Source organism: Brachycentrus maculatus, unplaced genomic scaffold (assembly GCF_059751285.1).
Source record: "Brachycentrus maculatus isolate JH-2025_06_01 unplaced genomic scaffold, ASM5975128v1 h1tg000087l, whole genome shotgun sequence".
NCBI classification, from domain to species: domain Eukaryota; kingdom Metazoa; phylum Arthropoda; class Insecta; order Trichoptera; family Brachycentridae; genus Brachycentrus; species Brachycentrus maculatus.
In genome coordinates, this window is record NW_028280841.1 from 1040001 (window position 1) to 1057936 (window position 17936).

Sequence of the window (17936 nt, forward strand, 5' to 3'; positions counted from 1 at the left end):
ACTTCTTAGATCGATCTATGATCTTGATCTTGGTTCCACCTTGGTTAATCTCTAGTCCCAGTGCCTTGCTCTCAATCTCAATCTCTATAAGGCACTCCTCAGAAGATGAAATGCGTCACGTGTTTGATAATATCCTAAGAAGACAAAACGCATCACGTATTAAGATATACATAAATAAATGTAGAATTCAATCCAACAAAAACCTTGTTTTATTTTGGATATATTACCCAACAATTCAGTATGTAATATGTTTTGAAATAAATAAATAATACTAATTGGAATGCCTTTTCAGGGGGGATCAGAGACTTCCACTGTGGCGGCAGCGTCATCAACGAGCACTACATCCTCACCGCGGCGCACTGCCTCGTCGACCTGAACGGCAGGACCCTGGTCGGGGTCCGGGTGGGCGAGCACGACGTCTCCCGGCGGCTGGACTGCGAGACCACCGCTACGGGTAGGGTCTGCAACCCACCCGTGCAGGACTTCTTCGTCAGGAAGGCCATCGTGCACCCCGAGTATGTGGGCAACAAGGCGGGCAGGTCGGGGAGGCTGTCCCACGACATTGGCCTGATCAGGGTGGCGGGAACCATCGACATCAAACAAAGTTTGTACATAACTTATTTATTTAATATTACCCTGGACTGGTAGCTGAAGCGTGAGAGTGATCACCTTGCCTTCATGTAAATAATGATCAATAAAACACTGCGTCAATTCGATGTAGTGCCCTATGCACCATTGGGTGCGGATAAGGGTTATAATAATATCATTTAATATAACTTACTTTACTCGACTTAAACCTTCTTCTTGTGTCCAGTTTTGAGCAAAGTCCGTTCTGTTAGATCTTACTGTGAATTTACATTTAAAAGCTTTCAATATACCTGTCACTGCCAATCTAACAATTTCAATAAATTTCGCAACTTAGTTTAAAAAAATGCTTAGCAAGAACAGATCTGTCAGGAAGCCTAGATGCTTCTGTATCAGATCTGGGCTGCGGTGGGACAGCTTTCAATAAAATCAAATAAAATCAACTCTCTTAGACTGCCACAGTTCTTTGTTGGACGCGACTCTTTTCCAATGCGTCCGCCACTTTTTTTAGTATCATCGCACCGTCTTGTCTGGGGCCTATCCACGCTTCTGCGTCATGTTATTGGCCTCCAGTCGAGCACCTGCTTCATACATTTATCCTCAGAAATACCTGCCATATGAACCCAGTAACAATTTTGTTCCGCAATTTTTACTTAAAACTAGCCCTGTAAATCCCCAGACTTCCATATTATTCGTCAGATCACTTTAAAAACTTATGCGTGGACAGGTCAGGAATCGGAATAATATGCGGATATGAGGAGATGACTGAATGTTAGCGATGACAGAATGGGGTGGCATCTCATTATTTCTATCTACCTCTACGAGGAAGCAGCATGATAGTCAGTTAGTTTTAATTTTTTTTTACATCTCTGCATAAGATTATAGAAGTCTGGGCATATGCTGGGTATATGTCTGAGCACTGGGAAGCCTGTAAATGCCAGACTTCCATATTCTTCTTCATCTACGAGTTTGTTGAGATGTCAAAAAATGTGAAAATCAACTCCTAAGCGGAGATAATCAAGATTTGTGAACAAGTGTTTGGACACACACAATATGTTTTAATGTTAGTTTTTAGTTCAAAGTCATATAAATAATTCTTTGAATAAATAATAAATTCTTTTGGTGTAGAGAATATTGCATTTTTTAAAACTACATGGTTAAATGTCACTTTCAGATAACGCAGTCCCCATATGTCTACCCACAAGCGCGGATCAACAGGAGTACAACCTGACGGGAGCCGTGGTGACCGTGGCCGGCTGGGGGCGCTCCAACGTGGACAGCGCCGGTAACATCGACCAGACCATCTCCGGGGACAGGGGCCACTTCAGCACCAAGCTGCTCAAGATCGACACCCCCGTCATATCCAACTTGCTGTGTGGTCAAATCATGAACAGGTATACAAACAGTCCCTTCGTCTTCCTGGCTCCATCCGAATTTATAGTCTTTGTAAACTGTTGCTGGTCAGCTCTCCTCGTCCCCACGTTGTAGTTCCTACTATTATGGGCAACTAAGCCTAGGCCATCTTTTCCAATCACAGTATCTTTCTGTAGCATCCATGATTTTTTTGGTCTTCCTTTAGATGTCTTTCGAGGAAGATCTATGAAAATCGCCTGGTTCACAATATTTTCCGGTTATCTTATGTACCTTACTATTGATGTCAGTTACGACCAGTCTTTCACGAATGCGTGAACTCTTTATTTTGTCTCTAAGTCTAAATGTGTGTTTAGATGGTTTGGACATGTGAAACGAATGAGTGAGGAAGGAACAGTAAAAAAAAAATATGAAGCGAATGTAGTCGGAAAAAGCAGCAGAAGAAGACCCAAAAAACCATGATCAGGAATGTTAAATACTTGAAAGCGGTCAGGTCAGGAGTCAAAATAATTGGCGGGTATGTATGAGGAGATTCATGAATGTGGAAGAAGGGAAGAATGTTCGCAAAGATATTGTGATACTGTTTAAAAGTGGTGTGGCGCTCTATTCTCTCTGTTTATCCCTGCGATCTATCAAGTGGCGTGATGGTTAGTTAGTTAGTTAAATATTACTACAAAGTTACTGCCGAAGCAATTAATGAAATTTAAAAAATGTAGCTTTTGGAATTATGTATTTTTCAGCTCGATAGAAGATGGTGTCGGGTTTCGCCAGCTCTGCGCTGGAGGTCAGGAGGGCATTAGCACCTGCAACGGGGACTCCGGGGGCCCGCTGGTGGTGACGGCCCCAAAAGACGACACCCTGAAGAACATCCAGTTTGGGGTGGTGAGCCTCGGCACCATCACCTGCGGCCTGAGCGGGCGCCCCACCGTGTACACTCGCGTGGCCTACTACATGGACTGGATCCTGGACCAACTGGAGCCTTGAGAAGCCCTGAGGATTCCTGAGGAGTCCTGAAGAGCCCTGAAGAGTCCTGAGGAGTCCGGTCTGGGACTCTGCATGACTAGTTGGAACTCTGAATAGCTTCCTGGAAATGCTTTATTGATACTCATATACTGACTGTTGTCAAACCAAAAAAAACTGAAATACTCTTAATATGTAACATACTCGTACATCTGTATAAATTTAATAAATTTATTAAAACTAGGTACATGGTAGGTCATTTGCGAGGCTTGAAACCTGTCATAAGCTGGTTTACGCGATCAATTTTTATACTGCGTAACGTTGACCATTGTTTCTATGATTGACAACCACATACATTTAAAGGTTGTATGTTTGCTTTCTGCAGACCACCGATATCCCTAAGGTCACCACCAAACCTTCGGCAGAGTCGGCAGTCCTGCACTATGTGTCGTATGGTCTGCTCAGCTCCACACTCAACATGAGGATTATTAATTTTCCCCCACCTCCAGAGCAAGTAGTTGCAGCAACCCTGCTCCATTCTTACTTTGTCCTGCTGTACTCATGCCCTTCAAAGCTTGGTGGCCGATCTTACCTCACTTCCTCTATGTTGGTTCCATATAATGACTCATCATCAATCTCACAATCAGATACTAAGTAATCCCCATTGTCACATGGATGAACATCACTTGCTACGTGATGTGTTGCTATCGAAGGCGGGACAATCAAATTTAGAACTTCCACGGTAATTTATCAGTTCTCTTTCTTATTCTTCTAATAAAATCTAGGCAAGAAAAATGTCAAATGGAAGATAAAAGAAAATAAAAATTAAATGAGTTTGTCGTGTGTTTATTGAATTATTTAGATAGGTACGTATGTCTGCATTTTCTAGCCTAGTCCACGATGTTCCTCGATATCCACGACCCGAACTTGGACACGTCTGTGTACACTCCAGGCCAGTTCCTCATGCCGCAGGGCGTCGGGCCGAAGCTGACGATGCCCACCACGTACCAGTTGTTGTCCTCCAGCGACATGAGCGGGCCCCCGGAGTCGCCGCGACAGGAGTCCTTACCCTCCCTGCCGCCCGCGCACATCTGGTTTGGGGCTATGGTTACCCCTGTCGACTTGTAGGTCTTGGTGCAGCGGCCGGGGTCCACCACGGGCACCGACACCTTGAGCTTGACGTCCGAGTCTGATGCTGAAATGAGAAAAAATCACTCGATTTGAGTTTGACGTCTGAATCTGATGCTGAAAGGGGAAAAATGACTCCATTTGAGTTTGACGTCTGAATCAGATGCCGAAAGGAGAAAAATGACTCCATTTGAGTTTAACGTCTGAATTTGATGCTGAAAGGAGAAAAATGACTCCATTTGAGTTTGACGTCCGAGTCTGATGCTGAAATTACACGTTCTAAATGACTCGGTTTGGTGTCCGAGTTTGATGGTGAAATTGGACAATCGAAATGATTTGATTTGCTTATATTGCTTCTTCATTAAATAAACTTACTCATCATCACGCCGCTTTCCCGCAGAGGTAGGCATTATCATTCCATCTAGAATAGAACGCCTCGCCTTTACGAAAATTTTTCGCTTCTTACATATTCATGCATCTCCTCATACGTACTTGCCAATTATTCTGACTCCTTACCTGACCACGTTCAAGTATTTAAAATACCTACTTGATCATGGCAAATTTTCCTCGGTCTTCCTCTGCTCTTATTTCAAATAACTTTAACCTCATAAATTTGTTTTACTCATTCGATTAACGTGTTCAAACCATCTCAATACAAATTTATTAATTTGATCGATTATGCTTTTCTCAGTTTAGCATTCTTAACATATTCGAACAGCTATCATTAAGCGGCCTCATATTAGTCTCAGAAATTGTATTTTAACTGCATTCATTCTACATTCATTCCTTTTTTTGCCAACCCTATGTTTCACTTCCCCAAACATTTGGGTTTGTACCAGGACTCCGTTGTGCACTGCCAGTTTTGCTTTCTGTGTTAGACTTTTATTTGCTATAACTGATTTCAGTGCTTCATAGTTTCCAGCATTAATTCTCCTTTCTAAATCTTTATCAATACCAGTATAATTCTATTGCAATCATTCCACCATCCCTGGAAAACATACTTCGCAAATCATAGAAATCCAGTGCCTGATGGTATAAATATTAAAAAATATATTTATTGAAATTTGATATGGACTTACCAACTTCTGTTTTACCCCAACCAGCTACTGTGAGCATGTTCCCCACGTGAGACTTCTTTTGTACATTTTCATTGATCAACGGCAAGCAAATTGGATGGACCCAATCTAGAAAAAGAAGAATTTTTATTTATTGGAAAGAAAAGACAGGCAGAAATATAACATATTATTTTTTGACATCTCGTCAAAGCTGAAGAATAATGTGGAAGTCTGGGCATTTACGGGGCTTACAACCGTCATAGGCTGGTTTAAGTGATCACTTTACACACGTGTAACATTCACCAATTCTACCCATTATTGACAACCACACTACTCAAATTCTTGGAAGTTCCATATATATGAACCAATTTAAAAACATTGTTCTTGAATCACTAGAACTTCACTAGAGACATCTATTGGTGAGATGAAAAGAAGCTTTTTATCGAGCAGAAACTCTTTTAAATAACCTTTTTTAACTCTTTTAAACAAATATAACCGCTACTGCAAGATCTTCCTGTATTGTATTATTGTCTTCCTGTGTCGCGGTTAGAAATTTGTGCTGGGTTGTGAGTTAGAGTTGTTTTTTTACCATCGTTTGTTAGAATTATGATAGGTTTGTGTCATCAAAAATCGCAACTTGTGAAGGGGATCCGTAATAAAATGGCGATGAATAATGGTTGAGTGGGAAATGCGATGACTGTACATTTTCTGCAAATGCCTTGGTACTGTTCCGTGTTTGTCTGCTATGCTGGTCGGGGTTGTTGAGACGTTTTTGTACCAGTAACCGTCGAGTTGGAATCAGATCTAGCTGACTAATTGAACTAACTAACTACTTATCCCTTTCACTGCCTACACTGGGACATTTCAAGAAACTTAGTGGTGTTTTACAAATTATTTAGATGGGCAGTGAAAGCTTTTAAATCGTCATATAATTCTATTTCACACTTTCCAATAATATTCGCAATTTCTCCTTCTTTCTGGCTCCATCTCAACTTATCGTCTTTGTGACTGTTGGGGTCAGCTCTCCTTGTTCTTAGGTTGTAGGTCTTTCTATCTTGACAACGTTACCTAGGCTATGTCTTCGAATTACGTTTTCTTTCTGCAGCATCCAAAAGTTCTTTGGCATCCTCTAGATGTTATTCTAGGAAGATCCATGGCGATTGCCTGGTTCACAATATGATCAGGTTCTCTGAGTCCTATGTGCCCATACCATCTCTATTGCCTTTTTTCTACCTTACTATTGATTTCAATAACACCCAGGCTTCCACGAATGAGTAAACTCTTTATTGTCTCTACGGGCCCCCAGCTGATCATCTAAGCGTTGAAAGCCATTAATTGTAAATTCACTGTAAAATTGGGATACAATTTTGATTCGCATTTTCTAATTAACACTGATATCGGAGCATGTGTAAAATGGAAGATACCGTGAGGTGGGGACGACAACGAAGGCGATACTGGAATGATAATGTAAACAGAATGTCAGAAGACAGACTTCCACGTATCGCCCTTCAAGGAAACTTTGAAGGATATAGACCCCTAGGCAGACAACTGATTCCAAAAAGGTGGAGAGACAGCTAGCAGTCAACTTCCCAAGAGTAACAGATAGAAGAAGATTTTTCTAATGATTTTGCAATTGAGTTCATACAGTAAAATTGCTTTGCAACGCTGTCGGAAAGCCAAGATATTTCTATGTCAGGAAATGCGGTTGGAAGATTTTGGTGGTAAGATCGGGACTTTAAGCTCTTGGTTTTACCTGAATATGTGGCAGGCTGAGAGAGGCGGATGAGGGCGATGTCATTCTTCTGGTCGCGGCTAGATGGGACGTATCCACTGTGCACTATCGTGCTCTCCACTGGGATGTCCTGAGGAGGATCGGCGCACGTTCCTTCCAGGCAGTCAGGGTCTGACTTCGTGTTCCACTCGCCTAGACGCACAGATGTTCTGGAAGAAGTCACAAAAAAGTCAACATTAATATTCAAGTTTTACAAGATTTTTTTAACGATAATTTTTACTCACATCATTTTGACTGTGTCCAAATACTTGTTCACAAAATCTGGATTATCTCCAGTTACAGGAGTTATTTTCATATTATTTTTTTTTTCATCTCACCAATAGATGTCTCTATTGATTCAAGAACAATGTTTCTAAATTGGTTCATGTATATAAAACTTCCAATAATTTGAGTAGTGTGGTTGTCAATAATGTGTAGAATTGGCGAATGTAACACGTGTGTAAAGTGATCATTTAAACCAGCCTGTGATGGTCGTATGGCCCGTAAATGCCCAGACGTCCATACTCTTCTTCTTCTTTGATGAGATGTCAAAAAATAATGTAATTTTTACTATATATTTAATATAGTTACAAATATATTAAAATTTGAATCATTTATATTTCTAATTTTAACATTTCATAGTAGTAATTCTGTGCCTCGCTAAAAAAGAGACTTAGCTCTTGTGCCTGGAGAGGGCATACTTAAGAGAAGATGCGTAAATGGTGTATTGAAATGGTTTAGACATGTGGTATAAATGAGTGAGGAAAGAACGGAAAAGAAGAAAACAAAATTACGAGTCGAATGTTGTTGGAAAGGAACCACAAGAAGACCGAGGAAAACTTGGAGTGATCACGCATTTCAAATATTTGAAGGTAGTCAGGTTAGGAGTTGAAATAATCGGCGGGTATGCATGAGGAGATGCACGAATGTAGATGTGGTTTGGAAAGATTGTTTGGAAGGACAGATTGGTGTAGTGTTCTATTCTCTCTGCCTACTCCTGGTATGATGGTTAGTTAGTTTTTTGTATGAGGTGATGCATGGATGTGGAAGTGGCGATGTGGCGTTTATTCTCTTTGCCTGCTCCTGGCAAAATGTGGCATTTTATTTTCTTTGCCTGCTCCTGGCAAGAAGTGGCATTTTATTCTCTTTGCCTGCTCCTGGCCAGATATGGTATTTTGTTCTCTTTGCCTGTTCCTGGCCAGTTGTGGTATTTTATTCTCTTTGCCTGCTCCTGGCAAGATGTGACTATTTATTCTCTTTGCCTGCTCCTGGCAAGATGTGGTGGAATGGTTGGTAAGCTAGAAATGTTCTCACTTACAATCTGATATTTGGAGTGATGCCTTGTCCTCTAATACAGTGCGCTGCAGTGAGGACGTAGCGAGGAGCTACCAGCACTCCCCCGCAGTGGAAGCCTTTACCAGTTGCTGTTAACATAGGAAGACAAACAGTATTAGTAACTACACCTGCTGTGGCTCAGTCTGTTCAAATGGAAAAGAGGGATAAGAGAAATCATATTTCTGATATGTTTCATTTCACAATGCTGTGAAGTAAACAGAAGCACGCTGACTGCCATGATCAATGCTTAGTATTGTCGGTGTTATAATATAATAATTTGACAATGAAAAACATTGATAATGCTACTTTGAAAGTGACAGTTATCAATTAGCACGCTGTCCGCCATGAGTGATGTTAGGTATTACTAGGTTGTTGTTACGTTCAACAGATGACGCTACCGTTCTGGTCGAAAAAAGCTTTTTTTATTAAAAAAAAAATTATTTGTATAAAAACATACACGAATTGAAAGTTTTGGCAAAATTTGTGACAGTCACCGTCAAGATGCACGCTGTCTGCCACGAGCAACGCTAACGTTGCACGTGGCAGAATAACGCGTGTTGCTGTTTAGCTCAATAGATGGCGTTGTCATCGTGGTCATTTAATGTATTTTTGTGTTTTTTTTCTGTCACTCGTCAAAACACCTATCGCAGTTGTATTCACATGTAAAACATGCGAGTGTTCGAATGTAACGTCATTGTGTCGAAATTTCGAAGCAAGCGGTAAATAAAATTAGGAGATTTAAGATTTTTAATAAATGAACACGCATAAAAGAGAAGATTTTAAATTCAAATAATTTTCTCAATAATAGATTGAGATTTTTGGCTCCAATTTTTATTTAATATCGACCTGAACTGATCATCTTGCCTTCATATAATTAACGATAAAAACAACACCGCTTCGATACGATGCAGTATATCATTGGGTGCAGATAAGGGTAAAAATTGTTGTGGAAATTTATGTTGTTAAAATTTCGAGAGATGTCTAGTTCCTCTCACAGATCCTCAATCATTTTAGTCTAACACCCCCTGCGTGTCTTGACGATTCAGAAAGTAAGATTGCCAAAATATTCCCTCGTATCAAGTCCCCTCGTAGCAAGACTACATTGGCAAGTGGAAATGGACAGGGCAGGTTGCAAGACAAGACCCCACAAGATGGACCCTAAAATTTAAAGATGGAGACCTCAGGAGAGTAAAAGACATCGAAAGACCTCAAAAAATATGGTCCAACGATATAGCAGCTGTGGGGGGTAAAAACTGGCTGCAAGCAGCAACAGACAGAAAAAAATGGAAAGATACGGAAGAGACCTATATCCAACAGTGGAGAACAGAAGAAAAAAGTCCTCTTATATGTAGAGAGGGGGGGAAAAATACAAATTATTGTATATCAACCACTTTCCAGCCCTCCTATGGTCTCTAGTGTTGCTCAGAATATCTCTGTAGCCCACCGGGAGAGGCCATGCGCTAGAATTGGCTAGAAGGCCAGCAGACCTAGAGCTTACGTTTAGTGTATTCCAGAAGAGCCATCCAGGGGAACTCGTTCAAGTCCGTGGCCTCTCCCCCGATGATCTTCTCCTCCACGTACTCCCCGCACACCCTCTGTGTGGGGATCACGGGGTTGGGAGGGGGTGGTGTGTCCTCGTTATCGAACCTGCTCGCCACATCATCAACACAGCACACCTAAATGGTGAAATTATAATTTGTTGTCAACACTCTCCTTATCATTCATAGTTGAATACCACTTAGCCCTTTGTGTTCTAGTAGTTCTAAATATACTACTTGTGACATCTGTGTTTAAAAAAGTGGTATTACACCATGTGAACGATAAATGATAAGGAGAGTGTTTTATAATATGTACAACATTTTGAGTGTGTCCAAATACTTGTTCACAAAATCTGGATTATCTCCAATTACAGGAGTTATTTTCATATTATTTTTTGACATCTCATCAAAGATGAAGAAGAATATGGAAGTCTGGGCATTTACGGGGCTGATGACCGTCATAGGCTGGTTTAAGTGATCACTTTGCACACGTGTAACATTCACCAATTCTACCCATTATTGACATCCACACTACTCAAATTCTTGGAAGTTCTATATATTTGAGCCAATTTAGAAACCTTGTTCTTGAATCACTAGAACTTCACTAGAGACATCGATTGGTGAGATGTAAAGAGGCTCTTTATTAAGCAGAAACTCTTATATTAGTATGTGAGTATAATGTTACACGTGTGTACACCATATTCTTCTTCATCTTTGATGAGATGTCAAAAAATAATATATAATAATGTATGTATTACCATACCAAAAAGTTAACAATGCTTTTACAATGTATATTATTAATATTTTTATAATTATCAGACATGAGAATATCTATAAAATTATCCTAAAAATTGAGAAAGGTTCGTTGAGATGGTTTGGACATGTGGAACGAATGAGTGAGAAAAGAAAGGTAAAACAAATTAATGGGAATATTTTCAAAAGCGGATTTGAAGTTACAATGAATTTGGTTATTTTAAGATGCACCATCCTGTCTGGCAGCGAGGAGAGGCAAGCAATGGGAAGCAGAGGAAACGCGTCCAAGGAAAGGTTCCAAAATTGGCATGGCCTAGGTGACGTTGTCCGCGACAGAAGGACCTACAACCTGAGGACGAGGAGAGCTGACCCCAACAGTCTACAAAGACGATACGTTGGGATGGAGCCAGGAAGAAGAAGATTATGGGTAAGTCTTTATTAATTGCTTTAAATTACTATAGAATGCTATATTAACTTACCACAAAGTTAGCAATGATTTTATTACCGTAGAACAGGGTTACTTGAACTTTGATGTGTTACTTGAGCCCAGTACAAAAAAAAATAGATCTGTATTTGGTCTACAATAATGAACGTATCGACATGATTCATTGTTTCCCTGACAGGTGACACTTATACGTTCATTATCGTAGACCAAATACAGATTTAATTTTTTTGTACTGGGCTCAAGTAACACATCAAAGTTCAAGTAGCCCCGTTCTACGGTATACAAAAAATAAGCAATGTACAGTGAAACCTCTCATAACGAGCATAATTCTTTCCAGAATCATACTCGTTAAGCGAAACACTCGTTAAGAGAAACATTTTTTGTTTTGACTGGCGTAAAAGTCCCGGCTCACAAATGAATGCCCTTTCTCTGTAACTCGTAATGCGAAATTAATGTCGCTCGTTAAAACTTTTTCACTTTTTTTTGCTCGTTATGAGAGGTTCCACTGTAGTTGTTGTATTATTATATGTTTTCCAGAGTATTGCGTGCGATATGATTTAAACTGCTAATCAAATTGATTTTATCGACATATTTCTTTCTTGTCTATAAAGACACAAGGTTCATGATACGACTCGACCAAGATTTGTTATTCGTTTTGCGAGGTTCACCTTTGGATTTCGTCCTTCGTTTCCGCACTGGGACCTTTTCAGGAAGGCGGCATCCTTCTGGGCGAGGGGTTTTTGTCTGATCAATGCGACCAGTGTAGGACACGCAGTCAGGACTACACAGTTCCCGGCTAGCCCGTCCGGGTTCTGGCACGACTGGTCTCTTTCTGGAAAACAACAAAATACCAATTAACAAAAGAAAAAAAAAACAACAAAATACCAACTAAAAATTAAATAAAAAGAAAACAACGAAAAAACAGAACAAAAATTAAAACTCAAATAAACAAGACAATTTGGGTCATAATTTATTCATAAGCCATATCCTGTGTTCAGATATTTAAACATACACAAACTAGACAAATTAACACTGCATGTATTTACATTTTTTGACATCTCAACATAGAAGAATATGGATGTCTGGGCTTGATTTACAAGGCTTGTCATAGGCTGGTTAAGTGATCTTTACATACGTGCAACATTCGCTAATTATACCCATAATTGACAATCATACCAATCAAATTTCCATCCTCGGCGTGATCCAAACACTCTTGAGAAACCAAAATGGCACGAGTACAGCGCTCGAGATTAAGGTCTCCGCTGGACCATTCCTCAAACGAATTGTACGGGAGATAAAAAATGGATTCTGTACAATAACAGAAAACCTAAAAGCACGATGGAAATCATCAAATGAAAAACTCAAGCTAACTCCTAAGTCAAATTTGACCATACGGAAGGTATTTTTGTGTGTTTGGTGGGATTTGGAGGGAATAATTCACTATGAGTTATTGAGCCATGGGGAAACTGTTACTACTATAATCAGATCGGCCAAATATAGCAATTAGAGGAGGAGTTGTCCTCCAATATGACAAAGCACGACCGCATGCAGCCAGGAAGAAAGTGAATACAAATCCTAGCTTGGTTGGGAAGTCCTACCACATCCGGGAGGGATACTTACCGGACATCGCACTATCAGACTACCATTGCTTTCGATCACTAGAATATATTTGGAGAAATATAATGCCCAGACATAAAAACTATGTAAAATAATATGTTTTTGTGCACCCAATCAAGATTTGTATGAAATTGACGTGTTTTCTCTTTCTCCGAGGTGACAACAAGTTAAAGATAATGAGGGAAACTATATCACTCAAAAACTTTTGTTTTTCTTAGACTTTTTTTTATTTTCTTTCATTTAATAAATAAATAACATATCATTCTTCAGTAATTCCTTCTCTGTCCAAGCGGCCAGACTATGGAATGAATTACCTCTCCTTGTAAAAAAATGCACCTTCTCTAATAACTTTTAAGAAACGTCTGAGACATTACTGTTTATCATTAGAATCCTAATTGTCCATCAAATCTTCTCCCTTAGTTTTTCCATCTACCTCCTTCCCTAAACTCCCTTTTTCCTTCGCCTTCCTTATTATCATCAATTTGTAATTGATGTTTTTTTTTAATGTTCAAGTACTATCTACCCTCTGATTGCAAACAACTGTTTATGTTTTTTTTCAAAGATGAAGAAGAATGTATATGGTATATGGCTGTATATGGTATCAAATCAATATCACTGGTCTGATTTTGTTTGGTTGGAAGATATTGCTTTTTAACAATAAGCCCGCCAATGTACTTGTTTCTTTTCTGTGCATGAAGTTAAATAAATGAAGAAATAAACAAAAAAAAAACGAATTAACTTTCGGGTACCCCTAACATATGTATTTATATAATATATGCAGTGTGTGTGTTTTATATATATATATATATATATATATATATATATATATATATATATATATATATATATATATATATATATATATATATATATATATATATATATATATATATATATATTTATATGTCCGCCTCCGTAGTGTAATGGTCAGCACGCTCGGCTACCGTTCTGGAGGTCCCGGGTCCGATTCCCAAGGGGGGTAAAATAAATATAAGTGATTTTTTCACTATAATATTTATTCAATATTACCATGGACTGGTACCTGAAGTGGAGGGCTGATCACCCTTCCTTCATGTGTAAACGATCAAGATAACACTGCGTTTATATGACACAGTGCCCTATGCACCATTGGGGTGCGGATAAGGGTTTTATTATTATTTATTATTACATATATATATACAAAACATGTTTACTGGTCTATTATTCAAGAAAATATGTTGCTTAAGCATTGACTATAATAACAAATTGTAAAAACTAAAAAATAATAATTAAAAGCTCACTTCCCAGATAGGTTTTGTCAGTTGAATTCACTCCCAGACAGGTTAAATATAAATATTAACCCTTTGCCTGATGAGTTTTAATTTTTTTTAAATGCCCGTATGTCGTATGAGCAAAGGGTATGTGCAGATATTTCCGCTAATGTGTAATATATTACTCGTGGGCTTGCAGCTAAAGTAAACAACGAATTAATCTATGAAGCATATTAAAAATATGTTAAAAAATAATAAGATATATATATATATATATATATATATATATATATATATATATATATATATATATATATATATATATATATATATGTACATATACACAAGTGTGTTGTTGATAAATACACGATGTACGTATGTTTCGGGAACAAGTTTTGGTCGGCGATGATCGTAACTGGTTTATCATTTGACCAAGGTTATCAGAACACTATTTAAAGTATAATTATTACTTGTGTTGTGAAACGATATTATTATGTTGTAAATAACACTTTTTTGTTGGTGTTTCAATAGCTCTGCGACTTGTCTTCTCTGCCTTTTATCTTTTATCTTCATTTTCATCGTGCCCTGTCTTATTTTCCATCTCACATCTTCGATGTTCTGTTCTCTCTCTCTCTCTCGTTTCGAACGTAGTCCACCTTTGTAGTAAATTGGTTTAATCTGTTGGCAATATTTGTTTATATAATCGAACCTGGATATGAGAGAAGCCTCTTTAAAGGGAAGTGGCTTACATATAATATAAACTTTTATCATCACGCCGTTTTCCCGCATGGGTTGGCAGAGAGGATGGAACGCCACACTGTTCTGTCCTCACAGACACTCCTCGCTTTCTTCACATCCATACATCTAGTCATACGAGTACATACCCTCCCATTACACATACTTTTGACACCATCAGATTTTAGGTTTTGATAGATCTGATCGTCCTTTTTTTGTTATTTTTCGGTCGTCCTCGTTCTGTTCTCCCGCTCGTATTCGCCATATATATTTTCTTTGTCATTTTCTCACTATCCTTTCACTCCACATGTCCATACCACCTTAAAAACTCTTCTTTTACATACAATTATTTTACATACGAGTACGTAAGATGAGCGATGAGATGTAAAAAAATTCGCATTAAAAAATATTAAAATTAGCGAGTTTTTACTGTAATGTTTATTAAATATTACCCTGGACTGGTCCCTGAGTGGCAGGAGTGATAACCTTGCCTTCATGCAATTAACGATCAATTTAACACAGCATCAATATAATGCAGTGCCCTCTGCACCATTGAGTGTATATAAATAAGGGTTAGAAGACGAAGGAGTGCATCAAAAATGTAAAAATAACAAGTATTTGGACACACTCAAAATGTTGTGAATATACGATAATGAATTTATTTAATATTACCCTGGACTGGTACCTGAAGTGCATCACTGATCATTTAACCTTCATATATATAATTAACATCGCATCAATTTGACACAGTGCCCTATGCACCAAACGCTTCAGAAAAGGAATAGTAGTTGTAGGTATAAAAAAATTAATGAAGAAAGACAACATCAAAGATATCGCTCACTCCTTTCAAGAACGTCATAAATCAAAAACTTGATTTTTCAGGAGAACGTTTTTAAAGTTTAAAAATATGATACAATGTATTAAAAATAAATATCAAGCCACTTTTTGAACTTTTCACTGTGCAACAGATCTTTTTAGGTAAAACCTGAAGGTTTTTTCTCCATTTGAAAAATATTTAGTATATTTTAAAACATAATAAAACAATACCTTTACTTTAAAATGCAAAAAAACAACACTTTCTACCCTGTAGCGAGTAAATATTAAGTTAAAAATATGCCTCTTTTTCTGGGATATAGTACATTTTCTGGGTATTCCGAAAACATGCACAACTGAAAATCGACGATTTTTGATTTATGACGTTCTTGAAAGGAGTGAGCGATATGTAGTTACAATAACACAAGAAGATGACCTCGCGTTAGTTTACAGATAATAGTTGTTGATTCGGCATCAAGTTTGTGGAATAACAAGATTTAAATATAAACAAAAAACAAGTCAAATATAAACACACCTCTTGATGAGAACATCTGTAATTTTCGAAACTAGTCTTGTTTACATTGATAATCTCAAAAATGGTCTCATTAAAACGTTTTGTTTTCATATTTAAACTAAAGCGAATAACCGAATAAAAATGTCTCGATCGCATATTTAAAATTCATACCCGCTTATATTCAGTCCGCCTTTGTCCGCCTCCGTAGTGTAATGGTCAGCACGCTTGGCTACCGTTCTGGAGGTCCCGGGTTCGATTCCCAGGGTGGGTCAAATAAATATAAGTGATTTTTTCACTGTAATATTTATTCAATATTACCCTGGACTGGTACCTGAAGCGGAGGGCTGATCACCTTTCCTTCATGTGTAAACGATCAAGATAACTCTGCGTTTATATGACGCAGTGCCCTATGCACCATTGGGGCGCGGGTAAGGGTTTTATTATTATTATTATTATATTCAGTCCACCGAAACTAATCATAATAATATCCTCAAGTGGTAAAAAACAAGCGTTTTACTTAAAATTTCATTTAAAATTCTATCTGCAACATTTTTAGTGTGTCCAAATATTGGTTCACAAACATTTCAAATTTGAACTTTATATTATATCTAATAGTGTGGATATCAATCATGGATAGTATTGGCGAATGTTACAGGGTGTAAAGTGATCATTTAAACCAGCCTGTGACGGTCGTAAGGCCCGTAAATTCTCAGATTTGCACATTCTTCTTCATCTATGTTGAGATTTAAAAAAAAAACAATATAAAATTCTATCAGCTAATGCTGACTTATTTACTTGTTTTACAGCTAGATATTCTATTAAAATCGAGAAATTATTAAGATTCTATAAAAGCCTAACAGCATAAGCTAAACTGGCAATACACAATGGGGTCCTGGTACCAGCCCTAATGTATGAAAGTAAAGAATGGACTTGGTAAAATAAGGTTGAAATTAGCCTGAATGCAGTCGTAATACGGATTGTATATAAGTACCAAAAAAATAATTTTAACTCTCATTTTAAAATTATGGTATTTCCAGATATATCTTTGAAATTTTAAAGTACAAAGGTATCAGTTACATAATACAATACAGAGGAACCTCTCATAAAGAGTAATTCGCATAACGAAAAAAATGTGGAAACATAACGAGCGACATTTCGCATAACGAGTCACACAGTCAAAACAAATAAAAGATTCGCTTAAGGCTCAGTATTAGTTAAGTCGCAACTTAATTTACTCGAATTCAGTTTATATTTTACGTCATTTATTTTTTTCTTAAACACCGTTTTTGCATTGAAAAAACAAGTTTTTCTTCTAAATAATTTTGTTTTAATATGGTTTTGAAAAAATAATAGTTATTGAAAGGAAAGTAGTTTAAAAAAATATAAAAATATTTTTTCTATAGTATATATTCTAAAAAATAAAAAAAATATCCCAACACACATTCTTTAAAAAATCGGGCGTGAACACACATCACTCACTCCTTTCAGACTAGTGTTGTTTTTGCATTTTGAAGAAAAGGTATTGTTTAATTATTTTTTTAAATAAGTATACCAAATATTTTTCAAATGGTTAAAAACACATTCAGGTTTTACCTAAAGACATCTGTTGCACGGTAAAAAGTTTAATAACTGGCTTGATATATCTTTTTAATACAATTTATTATATTTTTAACTTTTAAAACGATCTCCTGAAAAATCAAGTTTTTTTTATATGACGTTGTTGAAAGGAGTGAGCGACATGTGGATTCTCCGGTGGTCTCCAGTGGAATGAATCCTAATTAATCCTAACTAATTAACGAGTAAGATTCTGGAACGAATTATGCTCGTTATGAGAGGTTCCACTCTATTTGTATTCTTGTTAAATACTGCTTTGTTGCGTTATAATTATGATGATTGAACTTACGAGCTAATGCGACGTCTGCTGCGAACACACACGCTAGTGCCAAAACAAGAGTGGCCATGTGATGCGTCATAGTGCCGTCGCGGTAGCACTCCGGCCAGTACTGCTAGAGTATGTCTGGACAGTCACTGAAGCGCCCACTGACCATCTCCCCGCGACAACCGAA

At 37.8% G+C, this 17936-nt stretch overlaps 2 protein-coding genes across 2 annotated transcripts in view; one reads left to right on the plus strand and one right to left on the minus strand.

The window, feature by feature from the left end:
- The window catches only part of LOC148310806 (melanization protease 1-like), a 9740-nt gene extending 6580 nt beyond the window's left edge, over nucleotides 1-3160 (plus strand). The window contains exons 4-6 of the mRNA XM_088257780.1: nucleotides 293-604; nucleotides 1760-1979; nucleotides 2697-3160. Coding sequence (XP_088113906.1) covers nucleotides 293-604; nucleotides 1760-1979; nucleotides 2697-2940 — 776 coding nt within the window. The 3' untranslated portion in view covers nucleotides 2941-3160. The remainder of the gene's footprint in view (nucleotides 1-292; nucleotides 605-1759; nucleotides 1980-2696) is intronic.
- A 586-nt stretch (nucleotides 3161-3746) lies between these two features.
- LOC148310807 (CLIP domain-containing serine protease HP8-like) lies at nucleotides 3747-17900 on the minus strand. The gene is made up of 7 exons (XM_088257786.1): nucleotides 17774-17900; nucleotides 11610-11773; nucleotides 9704-9881; nucleotides 8189-8294; nucleotides 6853-7040; nucleotides 5124-5228; nucleotides 3747-4111 (listed from the first exon to the last, which is right to left on the minus strand). The coding sequence occupies exons 1-7, from the start codon at nucleotides 17841-17843 to the stop codon at nucleotides 3807-3809; spliced, it is 1116 nt and encodes a 371-aa protein (XP_088113912.1). The 5' UTR covers nucleotides 17844-17900; the 3' UTR covers nucleotides 3747-3806.
- Between the last annotated feature and the right edge of the window lie 36 nt (nucleotides 17901-17936).

What these genes read in the sequence shown, in the direction of transcription:
- LOC148310807 (XM_088257786.1), bottom strand. Translation starts at nt 17,843, where the DNA reads ATGACGCATCACATGGCCACTCTTGTTTTGGCACTAGCGTGTGTGTTC. An exon ending in ACGAAGGACGAAATCCAAAG is followed by an intron (nt 9,882 to 11,609) that starts GTGAACCTCGCA and finishes TTCACCATTTAG; the next exon opens with GTGTGCTGTGTTGATGATGT. An exon ending in TCTTCTGGAATACACTAAAC is followed by an intron (nt 8,295 to 9,703) that starts GTAAGCTCTAGG and finishes CTATGTTAACAG; the next exon opens with CAACTGGTAAAGGCTTCCAC.